Source organism: Microtus pennsylvanicus, chromosome 6 (genome assembly GCF_037038515.1).
Source record: "Microtus pennsylvanicus isolate mMicPen1 chromosome 6, mMicPen1.hap1, whole genome shotgun sequence".
Taxonomy (NCBI): domain Eukaryota; kingdom Metazoa; phylum Chordata; class Mammalia; order Rodentia; family Cricetidae; genus Microtus; species Microtus pennsylvanicus.
The window spans coordinates 72,136,389-72,155,480 of NC_134584.1; the positions used below are offsets into that span (position 1 = coordinate 72,136,389).

Consider the following 19,092-nt stretch of genomic DNA (forward strand, 5'->3'; position numbering starts at 1 on the left):
CACCTTGGGCCAGGGGTGGCCTCAGCTCCCCTGTCAGTCCACCCTAGCTTGTGGTGAGGGGTGGGGACCATCTCTCCAATGCGCAGGGGCCAGCTCTCGTGCTTTAGGCTCCAGGGAGAGTCAAAGCTTTCCCAGGGCCGGCAAAGGGAGGGGCAGCTCAGCATGGCCCTCTGATTTCATCTTGCATGGTTCCTAAGGCCTCCTGAGGTGACACAGGTCACAGACATCCACACTGACCCCAGCTGTAACTGGACCGTGGACTCAGACATGGCTGTCAGCAGCAGCTTAGGCCTGGACAACATCCTGGCTCTGGGTGGAAGGAATGACCACTCAGGTGAGAATGGTTCTGGTTGATAGACGCCATCAACACCTTCGGTTGTGGCCCTAACCCTGAGTCTCTATGTTACCTTTGGTGGCAATGCAGGATCTGGACTTCAGCACAGGCCCCAGCCCTGGTAGGACCATGGACCCCTATGTGGTCCTTGGCAGCATCTGGGTCTGGATGTCACCACTGCCCCAGCAGCTATATGGCCCTGAGACACTGATATGGCTCTGGAACTCAGGTGTCTGTACAGCCTTGGGAGGTAACAGGAGTTTCAGACATCAGCAAGGACCCTGACTTGATTTTCAGCTGCAAGTCTGGTCCAGACACCACCATGACCTTGTGTAGCAATATAGGCCACTCAGATCTGGATGTGACCCCGCCCTTGGACACTAACCTGGATTCAGGTGGCTGATCTGACCCTGGGCATCCTAAAGGCACTCAGGGGCAATAGGAGTCACATAGATCAATCTGGACCCTGGCTGCTATAGGGCCACCGACCCAGACATGGCCTCAGGCTGTAACTTGGTCGGTCAATATCCTATCTCCAAGTGTTAGCCCCAGCCACTCAGATCAGACAGCTCTGGTATCAGCATGGCCCCTGGACAAGCAACAAGGCCACAGGCTGCCACTCAGAACCCAGGCTTCCTTTGGCCTTTGGTGGCACCATGGGACTTGAGCATCAACATAGACCTCAGCTACTGTAGGACCATAGACTCAGACATGGTTCTCGGAAGCAGGCTAGGCCTGGTTGTCATCATGGTCCCAGGTGGCTGCAAAGGCCTTCCAGATCAGTAAGTCTCCAGTGGCAGTGTGGATCAGGGACCCAAACACGGACCCAATAGGTGGCCTAGCCCACTGGAATCAGCCTGGAACTCAACGGCAACAGGAGCCGTGGATATCAACACGGACCCTGGATACTGTAGGACCAGGGACCCTGCCATGGCCCTTGGCAGCAGCCCAGCCTGGACAGACGTCCCCCTGTCTCCTCCTCACTGCCCTTCACCACGGCCCCAGGCGGCAAGCAGCCCACCCACATCTGTCAACTCCTCACTGTCTTCATTTCTTCCTTTCCGAGTCTTTCCACAAAACAATTCCACTTCTCTCTCTCCATTTCTCCACTACACATTGCCACAAGGCACCAGGCAGGGTCCTAGCTAGCAGAGCCTTGAGGACCCCAGCTGGCTAGACCCGGTCTAAGCAATAAAATTTGTAATGGCCTCCTGTGTGGTTTTTTAATTTTTTATTGTTTTTATTGTTATGTATTTTCTCCCCCTCCTCTTCTGCCCTCTCCAGTGATCCCCATGCTCCCAATTTACCCAGGAGATCTTGTCTTTTTCTACTTTCCATGTAGATCAGATCCTGTGCGTTTTTATCTTGTTTTTAAAGTCCATTTACATGTTTCATATAAAGTTAAACATTCAAATATTCTGCTTTGCAACTACAAGGTAACCAAAATTACTGATACCTTTTGTCATGGTATGTAAGGTCTTTTTCATTCCTATCGTTCACTTTTTTAAAAACTCCTTTTGCCTGGTAAAATTTATCGAGTTTAAACACAGTTCAGGCATTTTTTTTCTCACCTTTGTGTGCTGTGACACCATAGGGTTGATGGAAATCATAATGGAAATATTAGTTCACAAGTAGAGTTGTAGCAGGCTTTCTCTGACCACCACTCCCCAAATCATGACACGGAGACTTATTGTTAATTATGAATGCTCGGGCTAATCTTATGTTTGTCCTACTAGCTCTTATAAATTATATTAACCTGTTTCTCTTCATCTGTATTTTGCCTCGGGGCTTTTAACCTTTCTTTCATTCTATATGTCCTACTCCGTGTCTGCTTGGCTGGCTGGTGACTGCTTGGCTGGCTCACCCCAGACATCTACCTCTCTTCCTCCCTTGTTCTCTTCCCCTCATCTCTCTCTAGCCTCAATTCCTCCTCCTCCTCCTACTTATCCTCTCTGCCTACCAGCCCCACCTATCCCTCTCCTGTCTAGCTATTAGCCATTCAGCTTTTTATTAGACCAGTCAGACCGTCGTGGGCGAGGTAAAACAGGTACACATTTTACATAATTGAACAAATGCAGAATAAGCAAATGCAGCACATCTTTACATTCAGTGAAATTCTGCAATATAAACAAATGTAACACATCTTTACATAGTTAAACTAATATTCCACAGCAAGGAGTCAAACACCACAGAGCAGGGATTTTTCTCTCAGAAAAAATACTGATTATTTATTGCTAAATGTCTTATTAAATTCAACCATTTCCAGAAATCACAAGTTATTTGTTTTCTTCAAAGTACTATGCTCTTTTTCTCAACTAAATGTTTGTCAGTCTACACTGAAGTTGTCAACTAAAATATTATTTTTAATGGACATGTATTTTTTCATTTTTAAGTTAATAGTTACAAATTGATATAAAATATTTTAAAACTACTATTCTCAGCACTGCCAACTTGGTACTACAGGAAAAATGCCAGAACACATTTGAGATATGACTAACAGGGATAAAATCTGAACACACATAAGAACTCCTTCACAATCTCTAAGGAATGAATGTGGAGTAGACCCTTTTCAAAATGATGTCTAGTTTGGATTTTGTCTCCTCCATTGTCTGGTGACTCCTTTTAAATTTTTTTCATATCTGTTTATAGATAGACAGATAGATAGATAGATAGATAGATAGATAGATAGATAGATAGATACTCTAGTAGCATATGATCAAATGGCCCTTAGTGTTAGCTGTTGGCTGGTCCTCCCATGTTCCCTCTCTTTCTCCTTTCCTCCTTCTTCCTCCTGCTCTAATCTACACTATGTCTCTTCATAGCCATGTATTTTAGTTTCCCTTCCTTGAGAGATCCTTCCCTCCCCCCAGACCCTTACACCATCCCTAACCTCTGTGCTTATATAGATGGAACATGCCTGTTGAATATTTAAAATAAAATAAAAGCTATTATCCACATATAAGGAATATATACCACATTGGTCTTTGGGGGGGCATTTCCTCATTGAAGATAATTTTTTCTAGCTCCATATATTTACCTGAGAATTTCATGATTTTATTTTTTAACAACTGAATAATATTCTATTGTGTAGAATTATGGCATCTTCATTACCCATTCATCTGCTGATGAACATCTTGGCTGTCTCCAGTCTCTGGCTATTAAGAAGAGAGCAGCAATGACACGGGGGGGGGGGGGGCAAGTGTCTCTGTAGCAGGATGAGAATCCTTTGTGCGCGTGCCCAAGAGTGGTGCAGCTGGATCTGGATCTTGAAGAGGATCTGTTCCAGCTTCTTAAGGAACAGCCAAACTGATTTTCATAGTAGATGCCAATGTGTTTTGATTGAGAGATTTGACATAAAACCTTGCTTTCTGGCTAGTGTTCAGAAATTATTATGACTTCATTAGCCCCTGGCAGCACTTCATCAGCCTCCCTTAATTAATACAACTTGCTCTCTCTTCCTCTCTCTCTCTCTCTCTCTCTCTCTCTCTCTCTCTCTCTCTCTCTCCCTCCCTCCCTCCCTCCCTCCCTCCCTCTCTCCCTCCCCTCTCCCTTTCCCTTTTCCCCATCTGCTTAACCACAATTTACATTTTAGTGATGTTCTCTTACCATGAGTATTGTGAAGTTAATGATGGTCTTAACTAAAAATTACAGATCCTAGAAGACCAAATAAGAATTCGAGACCAGGTGGCCACAGGAACTAACTTTGCCGTGCAGGATCTAAACATCAAACACCTACAAGGAGTTGGAGACCTTCGAGGAAGAGTAGCCAGGTGAGACGTGTGTTTGGCCGTCTAACAGCCACAGCTGTCCACAGAATTCCTCTCAGCAGAGTTTCCCATTTTAAAAGATGAGCTACGTGGATAACCTGTAGTTGAGAAACTGCCTCATAAAACTTTGAAAGTCTGATGCTTGCTTTCAGTTCCATGAATTCTTCTAGAGAATATCCAGTTTGGGGCTAGTGGAAGTAACCAAGGTCTTGTCTTTACAGTCTTCAACTGCCCAGATGTTAACAGTTATACTCGGAACACCAACATAATACAAAATCCCCACATGCATTGTATTAAGAGAAATAATGGATTTAAAGTATGCAATGATTACATACAAATCAGCCAAACAGATGAGTTCTGAGTAACATCTTTTATATGAGACATTTAAATCAAGAGTTAATGAAACAGGGAAAAAACAGTCTAGATAATGCCAATGGTAGAAAAACTGACAGACATACCAGAAGTTAGGTGTTGACAATGTCTGGACTGGCCTGACAGACACATGAGAAATTACTTGAGAGGCCATTAGCATGGGTATCTTCCACCTTTACATATTCTGTCAGATCTATTTCTTCGTTCTTTGAATTTTCCAACTTCATCTTATTCTTTCCAAAATGTAAATTACCATGAGACTCAGATGACTGACATTCAAGTCAAACTTCCCTTAGTCTGCTTACGCAGCTGTCACGGGATACCTGAAACTAGGTATTCATAAGAACAAAAACTCAAGGTCTCACAATTGCAGAGGCTGGGATGGGACAGCAAGTGCCATTGCCTTGTGAGGGCTGCATCTTCCAGGGGGAATAAACAGTGTTCTTGTGTGACAGAAACCTGAAGATTCCCTTGAGGGCCTTCATTTGGTTCACCACAGGAAGCACTCCAGTGATCTAACGCCTGTCAGTTGCCTCAGCTGATGCTATCGCACTGAAAACACTTAGATTTGGGAGGATACAGAGTTAAATCAGAGAATCCTAGGGTATCTAGTCTGTCAATTAAATAAAAATCCATTCATACTGAGAACTCTGGAGGGAGAAGCAGGAGGAGCTGTGAGCTCAAGGACAGCCTGTTCATACTGAGAACTCTGGAGGGAGAAGCAGGAGGAGCTGTGAGCTCAAGGACAGCCTGTTCGCACTGAGAACTCTGGAGGGAGAAGCAGGTGGAGCTGTGAGCTCAAGGACAGCCTTGTCTACACAGGGAGCGTCATGGCTTCCAGAGTACCAGTCTCAACACAACCAAAGACAAAATCCACAACACATTCAACTCATTCATCAGTTACCATACGCCAAGCTAAGACCAGCAGCACAGCCCCTCAGTAGCTCTTTCCTGTGCACCTGGCAGAACCACCTCTGTCAACAGCTTGCCCCCAATGAGGATAACACCATCCTGAATGCCTGGTATGCCACAGCCATGTTGAAACCACACTGGACAGAAGAGGCTGCTCCAAGGATCCAATACTAAGGATGAGTTTTGGAAGACCTGCAATAATGAACTAAGAAAGATGGGAAAGACATTTCACACAGGAAGGAAAATGTGTAGAAAAGAAGAAAGGGAGGCCTGCTGAGGCATATTCCTGCCTGCCCAGGAGGAGAGTATTCTGGTTATGATACTCTGGAGTATACATCTAAGAAAAGATGGGAGATAATGCTAACGAAACAACCAAAGTTGATAAACAAGGGACCTTGTGGGCTGAAGTAAAGGGTTTGAACTCCATGTGGAAGGTTGTAAACAAAACTCGAGGATTTTTGGAATGGGGATGGTATATGTTGTGGCGTTCTAATAATACCTGAATTGGTGGAGCATACAGCAAGAGGGTGCAGGATCTGTTCAGCAATGCAGGGTAGAGGTGGTAGGGCCTGAACTCAGTCACTAGCCTTGAATATCCCGCGCAGAGGACAGACACAGGAAAACAAACTCTGTGGGATGACTACATGAATCAACATTAATTAGGACAGAGAAATACATGTGAAAATTTTTAGGAAAATAACCAATTTTTATGTCTGGGGTTTGATTGAATACCTGTTCCCCGTTATTCAGCAGAGGCAGTTGGGACAAAGAAGCAGAAGGTCTCAAACATTATCACAGCTGGGAAGTCTGTGGGATCTTAAACAGGATGCACAGGCACTCCAAAGGGCAGTGGAAGGGTAGGGATAGGTGCGGAGCCCCGGACATTTGCTGTCCTCCAGCACAGATAAGTGTGTGGCACTAGCAGAGACTCTGCAGTTCGGAAGTGTCACTGAAAATTCAGTAATGTCCTGGAAATAAGACTCTGGTTAGAAAGTCATCAAAGAAAAATTAACTGACAACCCAGGGATGCAGATATTGTATACTATATACAAGTAAAGGAATACACTATTTACATTTCCTTCTATATATTTATTAGACAACATCTGATATGAAAGAACTTTTAGATTTGGATGAGTTATACATGGAATTAATAAGATAATCACCAGTGAACTTAAGGCCCTACTTAAATATTTTTTTAAAAAAACATAATTCAAATACTTCCCTTTGAATAAAATATGACTTTGTTCAGTTTTGTGTTGAAATGATAACACCAGATAAAAGTCTGTTATTTTGTTCTTATAAATTCTGGTTTGCATATAAGTCAAAGAACAAATGGATTCAAAGTAACCAAGGGCTAAGAGATGATTCAATGGGTACAGGTGTCTGCAGTGAAAGCCTAGAGACCTGAGTTCAAGTGCTAAAACCCGGAGTGCAAAGGGAGAACTGACTTCTAAATCTCCACATGCGCACACACACGCATGCACACACGTGAACACACGCACACACGCATGCACACACATGAACACATGCACGCACACACATGCACACACGTGAATACACGCACACATGCGCACGCACACATGCACACACACGCACGCATGCACACACACACACAGAATTGTTAAAAAGTAACAGAGCCCAGTAGAATAACATCAGGAATATATGACATTCTTTTTCCTTTGCTCCAAATTAATTTTAAATTTATTTATTTATTTATTTTGGTGCAGGGGACCAAACCCCACGGATTTCCCACAGGCTCAACACATGCTCTCCTACCGACCTGCTTCCTTTCTTTCTGCCCCCACACTTCTCTCTCCCTAGACAGAGTCTTGCGTGTGTCCCATGCTGGCTGAAACGACTGATCCCTTACCTCCCCCTCTCAAGGGCCTGCATATACAGGTATTACTAACCAAACCTATTGTTGCCAACATTTTCTGAAACTTCCATCCTCAATCTTTAGTAACTTCAGGGAAAGGTCTTATTTTTTCTTGAATGTCTAGTTTCTATGGAAAATTTCTGAAATCTATTTGGTTATCTGAGAAAAACTCTGGCTAGAAGCCATCAGACATAAATTTACTCTCCCTCTCCTGCTTCTTTTCTGTGTTTTTGCCAGAAGCATGACTAATGATGAGCTAGATCATCTTGATTATTGTCTTTCCAGAAGCACTGATTTTAATTCCAATTAGTATTTTGGCATAGCAAAGTTGTTAATTGTTTTAACATAATTCTTAGCAAACACTTTACTATTTCATAAATCAGCCTTAATATTTAATTTTAATATTTGATACTTAATTACCGTTCCAATCCCTTCAATTTTCCCTTCTCCACCACAGTGTATTTGTAGTTTAAAAGTTCAATGCTTCTGTTTCTGTTGTATAGCCTCCTCTGATGTTCTCTTCCCTGATAAATTAATCTTGAGAGCAAAACAGAGAAGGGTGAGTGTGCACAGGGCTCATGGAGAAGGGTGAGTGTGCACAGGGCTCACAGAGAAAGGTGAGTGTGCACAGGGCTCACAGAGAAGGGTGAGTGTGCACAGGGCTCATAGAGAAGGGTGAGTGTGCACAGGGCTCATGGAGAAGGGTGAGTGTGCACAGGGCTCACAGAGAAGGGTGAGTGTGCACAGGGCTCAAGGAGAAGGGTGAGTGGGCACAGGGCTCACAGAGAAGGGTGAGTGTGCACAGGGCTCATGGAGAAGGGTGAGTGTGCACAGGGCTCACAGAGAAGGGTGAGTGTGCACAGGGCTCACAGAGAAGGGTGAGTGTGCACAGGGCTCACAGAGAAGGGTGAGTGTGCACAGGGCTCATAGAGAAGGGTGAGTGTGCACAGGGCTCATAGAGAAGGGTGAGTGTGCACAGGGCTCACAGAGAAGGGTGAGTGTGCACAGGGCTCATGGAGAAGGGTGAGTGTGCACAGGGCTCACAGAGAAAGGTGAGTGTGCACAGGGCTCACAGAGAAGGGTGAGTGTGCACAGGGCTCATAGAGAAGGGTGAGTGTGCACAGGGCTCACAGAGAAGGGTGAGTGTGCACAGGGCTCACAGAGAAGGGTGAGTGTGCACGGGGCTCACAGAGAAGGGTGAGTGTGCACAGGGCTCATGGAGAAGGGTGAGTGTGCACAGGGCTCACAGAGAAGGGTGAGTGTGCACAGGGCTCATGGAGAAGGGTGAGTGTGCACAGGGCTCATAGAGAAGGGTGAGTGTGCACAGGGCTCACAGAGAAGGGTGAGTGTGCACGGGGCTCACAGAGAAGGGTGAGTGTGCACGGGGCTCATAGAGAAGGGTGAGTGTGCACAGGGCTCATAGAGAAGGGTGAGTGTGCACAGGGCTCACAGAGAAGGGTGAGTGTGCACAGGGCTCATGGAGAAGGGTGAGTGTGCACAGGGCTCACAGAGAAGGGTGAGTGTGCACGGGGCTCATAGAGAAGGGTGAGTGTGCACAGGGCTCACAGAGAAGGGTGAGTGTGCACAGGGCTCATAGAGAAGGGTGAGTGTGCACAGGGCTCAGAGCAGGGTGAGTGTGCACAGGGCTCACAGAGAAGGGTGAGTGTGCACAGGACTTACGACCTGTAGCAGCACCTGTGGGTAGTCATGTTCGGCTCTTTAGAACTACAGGGGAACTTGGATTTTAAAAAATGATAAATCATATTGATTGGTGATTAAAAGCAATAATCACATATTTTGAGAATGAAAGTTGAGAGAAGACAGATTAAGGAAATTTTGCTCATGTCTCCATCAATATCTCAGTGCTAATGGAAAATTTAAAAGGAAAACAACATTTCCACTGAAGAAGGACGCTTAAAAGAAATCCCACACTAGCTCAGAATTGAGAATAATAGATGGTTATCTATTTAGGGGTAGACTCACAAATCAATATCCTCTGCTAGAATGAAGAAGAACAACCAAATCACACAGCCAGAAAAGAGGTTGGACACATGTTTTACATCAGCATAAATAGTATAAGATGCCACACCCCAGTGGGCAGGTAACTTAAGGGCAACTAAGGGTTTCCTACAGCACCTCCCCTTTTTGTTTAAATAAGAAAGTTCTAAGCCTAATACAAAATTATATACAATAAGAATAAATATATTCAACAATTATCCTACCCTAATGAGTTTAAGTCTAATATAATAAATAACTTGACCAAGTCATGAAAGGAAAGTAACTACAACTCTCTAGTCTTCAACCCCATCGAAGATCTAAGAAGGGAAATAATATTACTTGAGTAAGCAGGAAGTGCAACCAAGCAACTTCTAAAACTCTAGAATTGACAGAGACATCTCACTTCCTGCATAGTCACACAGAGTTCTTTTGTATCATTAGCCTACAGGCCCATAATATCCAGCAGACTTTTCCATGAAGCAGGAAATTTCAAAGACAGTTCTGCCTATATTAACAGTTTGTCAGTCACTTTTTTCTGTATCCTGCAGAATGTCTCGCAGACTCTTTCATGAAGCTGGAACCCCTAAGGATCATCTCACGTCAAGTTCAGCAGTCATTTCTCTGCAGGTCCTGCATGTCCAGTTAAGCAGTCCAGGCAGGAGCAGTTTCTTGCCCAAATAACTAACCAACTCCATAAGGAGCCTCTTCAATGCCCATCTTCCTCTTGAAGTAGCTTTGTGCTGCAGATGTGTCTCACTGTCAGGAAAAGTACTAAGTTCTTAAACATTTTAAATACCATATTCTAAAGGTCTCTGAAAAATTTGAAGAATAGCCTCTCTAACTGAAATATATCTCTAAACATCTAGAAAATCTAACTAACATGACTACAAGCTTGACTATTATAGATGATTATCTATTAACCTATATTTTAATTTACATTACATTTTTAAATAAACTACACAATCATAATACCTTAATCAAGAGCAGAAATATGCATACAACAAAATTGACCTTAAATTTGTAAGCAAGATCCATATAAAACAAATTATTCATTTCTATTGCATATCCCCCTTTAAATGTAAAACATTTATAGACAATATTTGAAAATATGGGTGTAGTTTTTTTCTCTCCAAACTTCTTCCTGCTGTTTATTGGGTGAAGTAATTTTTTTAAGGATATTTTTGGGGTATTCACAGATTCGAAGCAATCCACAGATTCTCATCTTCTGTAGAAACAAAAGAACCTTTTTTCCAAAGCAACATATTCTTAGACTCAAATTTGGAAGTCATAATGCTTTTAGAACATATATGCTGGTTTAGTTTAATGGCTAAATGAAATGTCTCTCTATACTTAGCTCCTTCACAGTCAAAAATTTAAAGAAAGCACAATAATATACATAATCCATACTCTCTGTGAATTTTCCATTTTTACTGGCTGATTTTTTTACTCCTTTTAATCTATGACTATCTGTACTCTGTCTCTTTACCCTTTCTTAAAACCATTTACTTCTTTTGATAACTCTTTATACTCTTTTTCTTCTCTGTCCCAAGCTTACATACATTTATCCAACACTGTGAACCATTTTGAGTTCTTTTATGTCTGAATCTGTCCTTGCTGTGTTATCTGTAATTCTCTACTGTCTTGAAGAACTTTTAAAATGGTAAGCAGCTTGGTTGCAGCTGCTCTGGATGCTGGATCCACCTCTCTCCACTTTTCAATATGGTGAAAGCACCACTACTGCTATCTTTGGGTAATAGCTAAATCTGCCATGCAGCACACTGTGCGGCCTGGAAATACCTCTGTGCATGGCGGCAGGAATCTGCCATGCTTTCCTGCTTGGGCACACCTAGTAGATCTGATCCCACCGCCTGCCCAGGCAGGGAGAACTGAGCTGTGGGCATGGTCTCAGCTACTTTCCTCCCGACCCCAAGTGGGCACACAAACACCTGAGCCCACAAATGCCATTCAAATTCTCCAGAGCCAGAGTTCACACTGGCAGCATGCCCAGGAAGCCACATTTTAAAACCATGTGGCTTTTTTTAATGGCTGAATCAGGAAAACTTTTCTTAATGGAGCTATGACAAGCCACCAGCTGAAAAGAAATTGGCTAAACTTTGATTTTTGTGTCTAGAATTCCTTTTTAAGCTCTCTCAGGTTTTACATGGATTTACTCTACCATGTTGGTGCCAATCTGTAGGAGGGAGGCTGCTTGTTCATCCCAGTTGCTCAGAATCAAAATAAATACACAGAAACTGTATTAATTAAATCATTGCTTGGCCCATTAGCTCTACCTTCTTATGGGTAACTCTTACATATTAGTTTAACCCATATATAAAAATATGAACAAAGAAAAACACTCAGTTTTAGTCAGGCATTTGGGTGCATGTTTTTAATTCCAGCACTGGGAAGAGAAAGCAGCTATATCTCTCTGATCAGGGCCAGCTTGGTCTACAAAGCAAGTTCCAAGCCATCCAGAGGTACACAGTGAGACCTTGTCTTAAAAGAAAGAAAGAAAGAAAGAAAGAAAGAAAGAAAGAAAGAAAGAAAGAAAGAAAGAAAGAAAGAAAGAAAGAAAGAAAGAAAGACCCCTACAGTTAAAATGTAACATGTCCTCCACTCACTGGATTGCTCCCGCAGCACCTCAGTGTGTGATCACACTAGCTTCTCAGTCTCCGCATGCTCCACATCTGCCAGCATGGGGAAATGTGGGTGACATGTGAGTGCACAGACCCTGCTTGCAGTTTACGATCACGTGAGCTTGCTGATCTCACACAGATATCCATCTTGGCACTAGATGTGATTCAAGCATTGTGAAGCTTTCCGGAGACATCCAGTTGATCAGGCAAGAGTGCCGACAAGTTGAGAAATCATTCCAAGACCTCTTTTCTGCCCTAGAAACGCTTTCCAAGAACTTGGATGTGAAGGTAATGGAAAGAGGTGGGCTTTGTAGGTGACTACTTTGTAAGGTGACTACTTTGTAACTACTGTTTCTACTAGCAATAAGTTGACAGAGAGGTCATCAAAGGGTCTGGTCAGAAAAGACAACCCTTTACTTCCAGTGAATTTAATCTGAAGCTCATTCATATACATTATGAGTTCAATCAGTCAAACCAACAAATAAGTGCCCCTGTGTCTCAGGAAAGGCTACCACTGTGAGGATGAGCTGTTTCCATCATGACTGCATTTCCTCACTTCCTGGCTGCCTTCAACTCCTGCCTGCAAAGGAGTTCCCATGGAAACTATTCTTTTTTAAAATTGTTTTTATTGAACCATATATTTTTCTCTGCTCCATTCCCTTTCTTCTCAGTCCCCATATACTCTCTCCAATGATCTCCATGCTCCAAATTTACTCAGGAGATTTTTTTCTTTTTCTTTCTTTCTTTCTTTTTATTTATTTATTTATTTATTTATTTATTTATTTATTTATTTATTAAAGATTTCTGTCTCTTCCCCGCCACTGCCTCCCATTTCCCTCCCCCTCCCCCAATCAAGTCCCCCTCCCTCGTCAGCCCAAAGAGCAATCAGGGTTCCCTGCCCTGTGGGAAGTCCAAGGACCACCCACCTCCATCCAGGTCTAGTAAGGTGAGCATCCAAACTGCCTAGGCTCCCACAAAGCCAGTACGTGCAGTAGGTTCAAACACCCATTGCCATTGTTCTTGAGTTCTCCGTAGTCCTCATTGTCCACTATGTTCAGCGAGTCGGGTTTTATCCCAGGCTTTTCCAGACCCAGGACAGCTGGCCTTGGGAACTCACTACTTCACATGTAGATTAGATCCATGTGTATCTCTCTTAGAGTCTTCTTTGTTGTTTAGGTTCTCTGGGATTGTGAATTGTAGGCTGGTTTTTCTTTGCTTTATGTCTAAAAGTCACTTATAAGTGACTACATATTATATTTGTCTTTCCGAGCCTGGGTTACCTCATTCAATCAGATATTTTATAGATTCATCTATTTGCCCACAAATTTCAAGATGTCATTATTTTTTCCTGCTGTGTAGTACTCCATTGTGTAAATGTACACATTTTCCTTATCCATTCGTCAGTCGAGGGGCATTCAGGTTGTTTTCAGGTTCTGGCTATGACAAATAATGCTGCTATGAGCATAGTTGAACATATGTCCTTGTAGTATGATTGAGCATCCTTTGGGTATATACCCCAAAATGATATTTCTGGGTCTTGAAATAGGTTGTTTTCTAATTTTCTGAGAAATTCTGCTCTCTCCAAGACCCTTTATCATGAAGGGATGTTGTATTTTGTTGAGAATGTTTTCAGTGTCTAATGAGATGATTATGTGCGGTTTTTTTTTCAGTTTGTTTATATGTTGGGTTACATTGACAGATTTTCATATGTTGAAACATCCCAGTAACTCTGGGATGAAATCTACTTGGTCATGGTGGATGATTTTTCTGGTGTATTCTTGAATTTGGTTTGCCAGTATTTTATTGAGTGCTTTTGCATCAATGTTCATGAGAGAGATTGGTCTGTAATCCTCTTTCTTAGTAATATCTTTGCATGATTTGGGTATCAGGGAAATTGTAGTCTCGTAAAAAGAGTTCTTTTTCTATTGTGTAGAACAATTCGAGGGTTATTGGTATTAATTTTTTTTTAAATCTTGTAAAATTCTGTTCTGGTCCTGGGATTTTTTTTTAAATCTTGTAAAATCATCTGGTCCTGGGATTTTTTTGTTTGGAAAACTTTTGATGACCGTTTCTTTTTCTTTAGCAGCTATAGGTCTGTTTAATTTGCTTATCTGGTCTTGATTTAATTTTGGTAAGTGATATTTATCCAGAAAATTGTCCATTTCCTTTAAGTTTTCCATTTTTGTAGAGTACAAGTCTTTAAAGTGTGACCTGATGGTTCTCTGGATTTCCTCCGTGTCTGTTGTTATGTCCCTATTTTCATTTCTGATTTTGTCAATTTGCAAATTCTTTCTCTGCATTTTGATTAGTTTGGATAAAGGTTTGTTTATTTTGTTGCTTTTTCTCAAAGAACCAACTCTTTGTCTCATTGATTCTTTGTATTGTTTTCTTTGTTTCTATTTTGTTGATTTCAGCTCTCTAATCCTCCTGGGTGAGTTTGATTTTTTTTTTTTTGTTCTAGAGTTTTAAAATGTTCTGTTAACTCACTAGTGTGGGTTTTTTTCAGTTTCTTTATGTAAGCATTTAGTGCTATGAACTTCCCTCTCAACGGTGCTTTCATTTTGTCCTATAAATTTGGGTATGTTGTATGGTCATTTTCATTAAATTTTAGGACATTTTAATTTCTTCTTTTATATCTTACTTGGCCCATTGATGCTTCAGTTGAGCATTGTTTAATTTCCATGTGTTTGTGGGCTTTCTGGAATTAGTGTTGCTGTTAAATTCTAATTTTAAGACATAGCAATCTGATAAGATACATGGAGTTATTCCCTTTTTTTGGTATGTGTTGAGGTTTGTTTTGTTACCTAGTATGTGGTCAATTTTTGAGAAGGTTCCATGAGGTGCTGAGAAGAAGGTATATTCTTTTATGTTTGAATGGAATGTTCTACATATGTCTGTTAAGTCCATTTGAGTCATAACATCTGATAGTTTCCTTATTTCTCTGTTAAATTTCTGTCTGGCAGACATGTCCAGTGGTCATTGAGGTCTCCCACTGTTAGTGTGTGGGGTTTAAAGAATGATTTAAACTTTAGCAGTATTTTCTTTTACATATGAGGGTGCCCTTGTATTTGGGGCATAGATGTTCAGTATTGAGATTTCCTCTTGATGTGTTGATAGAAGTTTCTCTCCTGCCTGGTCCCATAGCTATTCAGTACCAAAGAAACATACAGAGGTCTACATTAATTATAAAATGGTTGGCCTATTATCTTAGCCTTCTTATTAACTCTTGCACCTTAAATTAATCCATAATTCTTGTCTGTGAGTCATGTGGCTTAATACCTTTTATCGGTGGGGCATTCTCATCTTGCATCATCTGCATCTGGGTGACGATTGCAGACTGAGCCTTTCCTCTTTCCAGAATTCTCCTGTTCTGGTCACCACACATACTTCCTGCCTGGCTGCTGGCCAATCAGCATTTTATTGAACTAATACAGTGACAAATCTTTACAGGGTACAAGAGCATTGTCCTACAGTACTTTTTTTTTTCAAAACAAGAACTCTGAATCTTATCTCTTTTGTTTAGCTTTTTTCCCTGGCCATTATCCTTAACAACTTGTAACTAACACTCTAAACAAAGACAAACATTCACAATCCATTTTTTTGGGAATGTGGGCACAGTTTTCTAGGATACTTAATACTGATTGGAGGCAACGGCAATCTTAGGAGAACCTAAAGAAAATTTAGAATTATGGTCAAGTCCTGACTAGAATATTCTGTGAGCCTTGATCATCTCAGCCAGCAGTCTTGAAATTGTTCTGGATGTAGAAACTCCAACTGAGGTCCTCTGAAATATTGGATCATGTGGGCCATCTGCTCCTTTCAGAGATTTTTCAGTGGGTCTTCCTTCATCAAACCTGATCTTTCTTAACCCAGAATGAATCCACAGCCTTTCATTTCCTGTAGAAACAAAAAGCAAAACCTCTTCTTCAATGCAACATATCTTTGGCTTAAATTTTGAAGTCAAGGAATTTTCAAAATACATATGTTGGATTAATCCAGAAGCATATAGGTATAATAGTCTGTGCTGGCATCTGTGGTCTCTTGACTTCTGCATAACACTTGACCAGGACCTTCTGACTTTCATTGTTTCCACTGAGAAGTCAAATGTAATTCTGATAGGTCTGCCTTTATATGTTTGTTACTTGGCCTTTTTCCTTTACAGCTCTTAATATTCTTTCTTTATTCTATATGTTTAGTGTTTTAATTATCATGTGGCAGGGGGACTTTTTTTCACTTACACTTCATTTTATTTTTTTAATTTATTAGATTTTTTTTTTAAAAAAAATACCAATCCAGCAGGGCGATGGTGGCACATGACTTTAATCCCAGCACTCAGGAGGCAGAAGCAGGCGGATCTTTGTGAGTTCGAGACCATCCTGGTCTACAAGAGCTAGTTCCAGGACAGGCTCCAAAGCTACAGAGAAACCCTGTCTTGAAAAAAAAATCCAAGTTCCCATTCCCTCCCCTCCTCCCATCCCCCTCCACACACCCTCACACCCCACCTGCAGCTAATCCTCAGAGAGAATAAGGCACATTGCTTTGCGGAAGGACAAGGTCCTCCTCACTATATCTAGGCTGAGCAAAGTATACATCCAAAAAAACAGGATACCAAAAAGCCAGTACAAGCAGTAGGGATAAATCCTGGTGCCATTTCCAGTGCCAGCATGTAATGGCATAAATGACTGTAGACAGATTGTAAAAATATATACAGCTTTAATGGGGAAATAGACTTACAGAACCACCATTCTGTGGAGACCAGGAAAGCAGAAGCAAGCGCTGGGAGCACGCTGGCCAGATTTATAGGTAAACATTAGCCTGAGGCAAACAAGCCCCCTAAGGGGTGGGACTTATCCCTACACCAGCAGCCTCTCAGCCTGCCCCAGTCATGTAACCGTTAACCACATTCAGAGGAAATAGTTTGGCCCTATGCTTGTTTCTTCCCAGTCCGGCTGGAGTTGGTGAGCTCATGACTACTCAGCTAACAATTCAACCAAATGTAACTTAGTCCACCACTGGAAGCCTTGTCTGATTATAAAAGATGGCCAGTTCACACTCCACATCTTCTATTACTAGGAATCCTCTCTAGGGTCACGTTCATAGATTCCAGGAAGTTTACATTGTAATAGGTAATGTCCCCTAATTCTAGCTGTCTCTCCCTACACTCTAACCCTCCGTCCCTCCCCACCTGATCCCTCCTTCTCCCACTCCCAGCTGCCCCCAGTCGAACCAAGAATCTTCCCAGAGAGATCCATACCCCCCATACCTCTCCTCTTTTTCTAACCTCTCTGGGTTTGATTGTAGTTTGACTATTAGTTCCTTAACAGATAAAATGCACATAGAAGTGAATACATATGATAATTGTCTTACTAAGTCTGGGTTACCTCACCCAGAATGCCTGCAAATTTCATGATGTCATTTTTAACATCTGAGTAGTACTCCACTGTGTAAATGTACCATATTTTTAAATGACACCTAGGTAGTTTCCAGTTTCTGGCTATTATTAATAGAGTAGTGGTGAACATGGTTGAGCAAGTGTACTTGTGGTAGGATGGAGTGTCACAAGAGTCGCATAGCTGGGTCTTGACATAGATCAGTTGCCAATTTTCTAAGAACTACCGCATTGATTTTCATAGTGGCTGTACAAGTTTGCACCAAGAATGGAGGGTGTTTCCTCTTGCTCCACACCTTTGCCAGCATGAGCTGTCATTTGTGTTTTTAATCTTAGCCATTTTGACAAGTGTAAGATGGAATCTCAAATAAATTTTGCTATGAATTTCCCTGATAACTAAGTGTTGGGTGGAGGTTGCGCTTTTCGTTTCCAGCTACATTTGTTGGTGGAGGCTGCTTGTTCATTCCCAGCTGCCCAGACCTGAAATAATTACTCAGAAACCATATTATTTGCAATATTATTTGGGCAGTAACTTAAGTGTATTTCTGGCTTACTCTTATATCTTAAATTAACCCAATTCTATTATTTTATACTTTATCATGAGACTCATGGCCTACCATCAAGTTCCAGTGGCTGGCATCTTCTTTCTCTGGAGGCTCCATGGCTTCTACCTAATTCTGCCTCCTTTCTCTCTCTATATATATATATCTCTTTCAGCTTGGCTTTACTATTTTAAGCCATTGTCCAAAAGCAGTTTCTTTATTAACCAATGGCAATAAAACATATTCACAGGATACAGCACCTCCCATACCAACTAAGGATGTTGAACATGCCATTAAGTGTTTCTCAGCATTTGAGCTTCTTCTACTGAGAATTCTGTATTTATATCTCTACTACACTTTAATTGAATTATTTGATTTTTTTGATATCTAGCTTCTACAGCTCTTTATATATTTTGAATATTTGCTCTCTATCAGATGTAGAGTTGGTTAAAAAAAAGAAATCTTTTCCCATTTTGTAGGTTGTTGTTTTGTCTGTTTGACAGTGTTCTTTGTTTTACAGAAGATTTTCAGTTTCATGAGGTCCCATTTATTAATTTTTGATCTTAGCACTTGTGCTAACAGTGATTCTATTCAGAAAATCTTCTCCTGTGCTTATGAGTTCAAGTTTATTCCCCACTTTCTCCTCTATCCGGTGCAGTGTGTCTGGTTTTATGTTGAAGTCTTTGATCCATGTTGACTTGAGTTTTGTGACAGACATGGCTCTATTCACATTCTTCTACACACAGACATCCAGTTTAATCAGCACCATTTATTGAAGATGCTGTCTTTTTCCAGTGTATATTTCTGGCTTCTTTATATATATTTAAAAAATCAGGTACCCATAGATGTGTAAATTTATGGCAGGGTCTTCAACTGGGTTGCATTGATCACCATATCTGTTTTTATGATGTGGTTTTTAGTACTAAAGCTCTGTAGTAGAGCTTGAAATAAGGGATGGTAATATCTCTGGAAGTTCTTTTATTATTCAATATTGTCTTAACTTTCCTGGGTTTTTTGTGTTTCCATATGAAATTGAGAATTGTGTTTTCAAGGTCTATAAAGAACTGTGTTGGAATTTTGATGGGGACTGCATTGAATCTGTAGATTGCTTTTGGTCAGATGGGCCCTATGTTAATTCTTATTAACATGGGAGATTTTTCTTTCTTCAAAGACTTGAAGTTTTTGTCATACAAGTCTTTCATTTCTTTGGCTGGCATCACCCCAAGATATACTATTTGAGGCTATTGTGAAGGGTGTTGTTATTCT

The 19,092-nt window shown here is 41.4% G+C and overlaps 1 protein-coding gene across 1 annotated transcript in view; it reads left to right on the plus strand.

The window, feature by feature from the left end:
• Fam81b (family with sequence similarity 81 member B) overlaps positions 1 to 19,092 on the plus strand; it is a 71,698-nt gene that overhangs the window by 28,125 nt on the left and 24,481 nt on the right. Inside the window, exons 5-6 of the mRNA XM_075977869.1 lie at positions 3,986 to 4,104; positions 12,054 to 12,183. Coding sequence (XP_075833984.1) covers positions 3,986 to 4,104; positions 12,054 to 12,183 — 249 coding nt within the window. The remainder of the gene's footprint in view (positions 1 to 3,985; positions 4,105 to 12,053; positions 12,184 to 19,092) is intronic.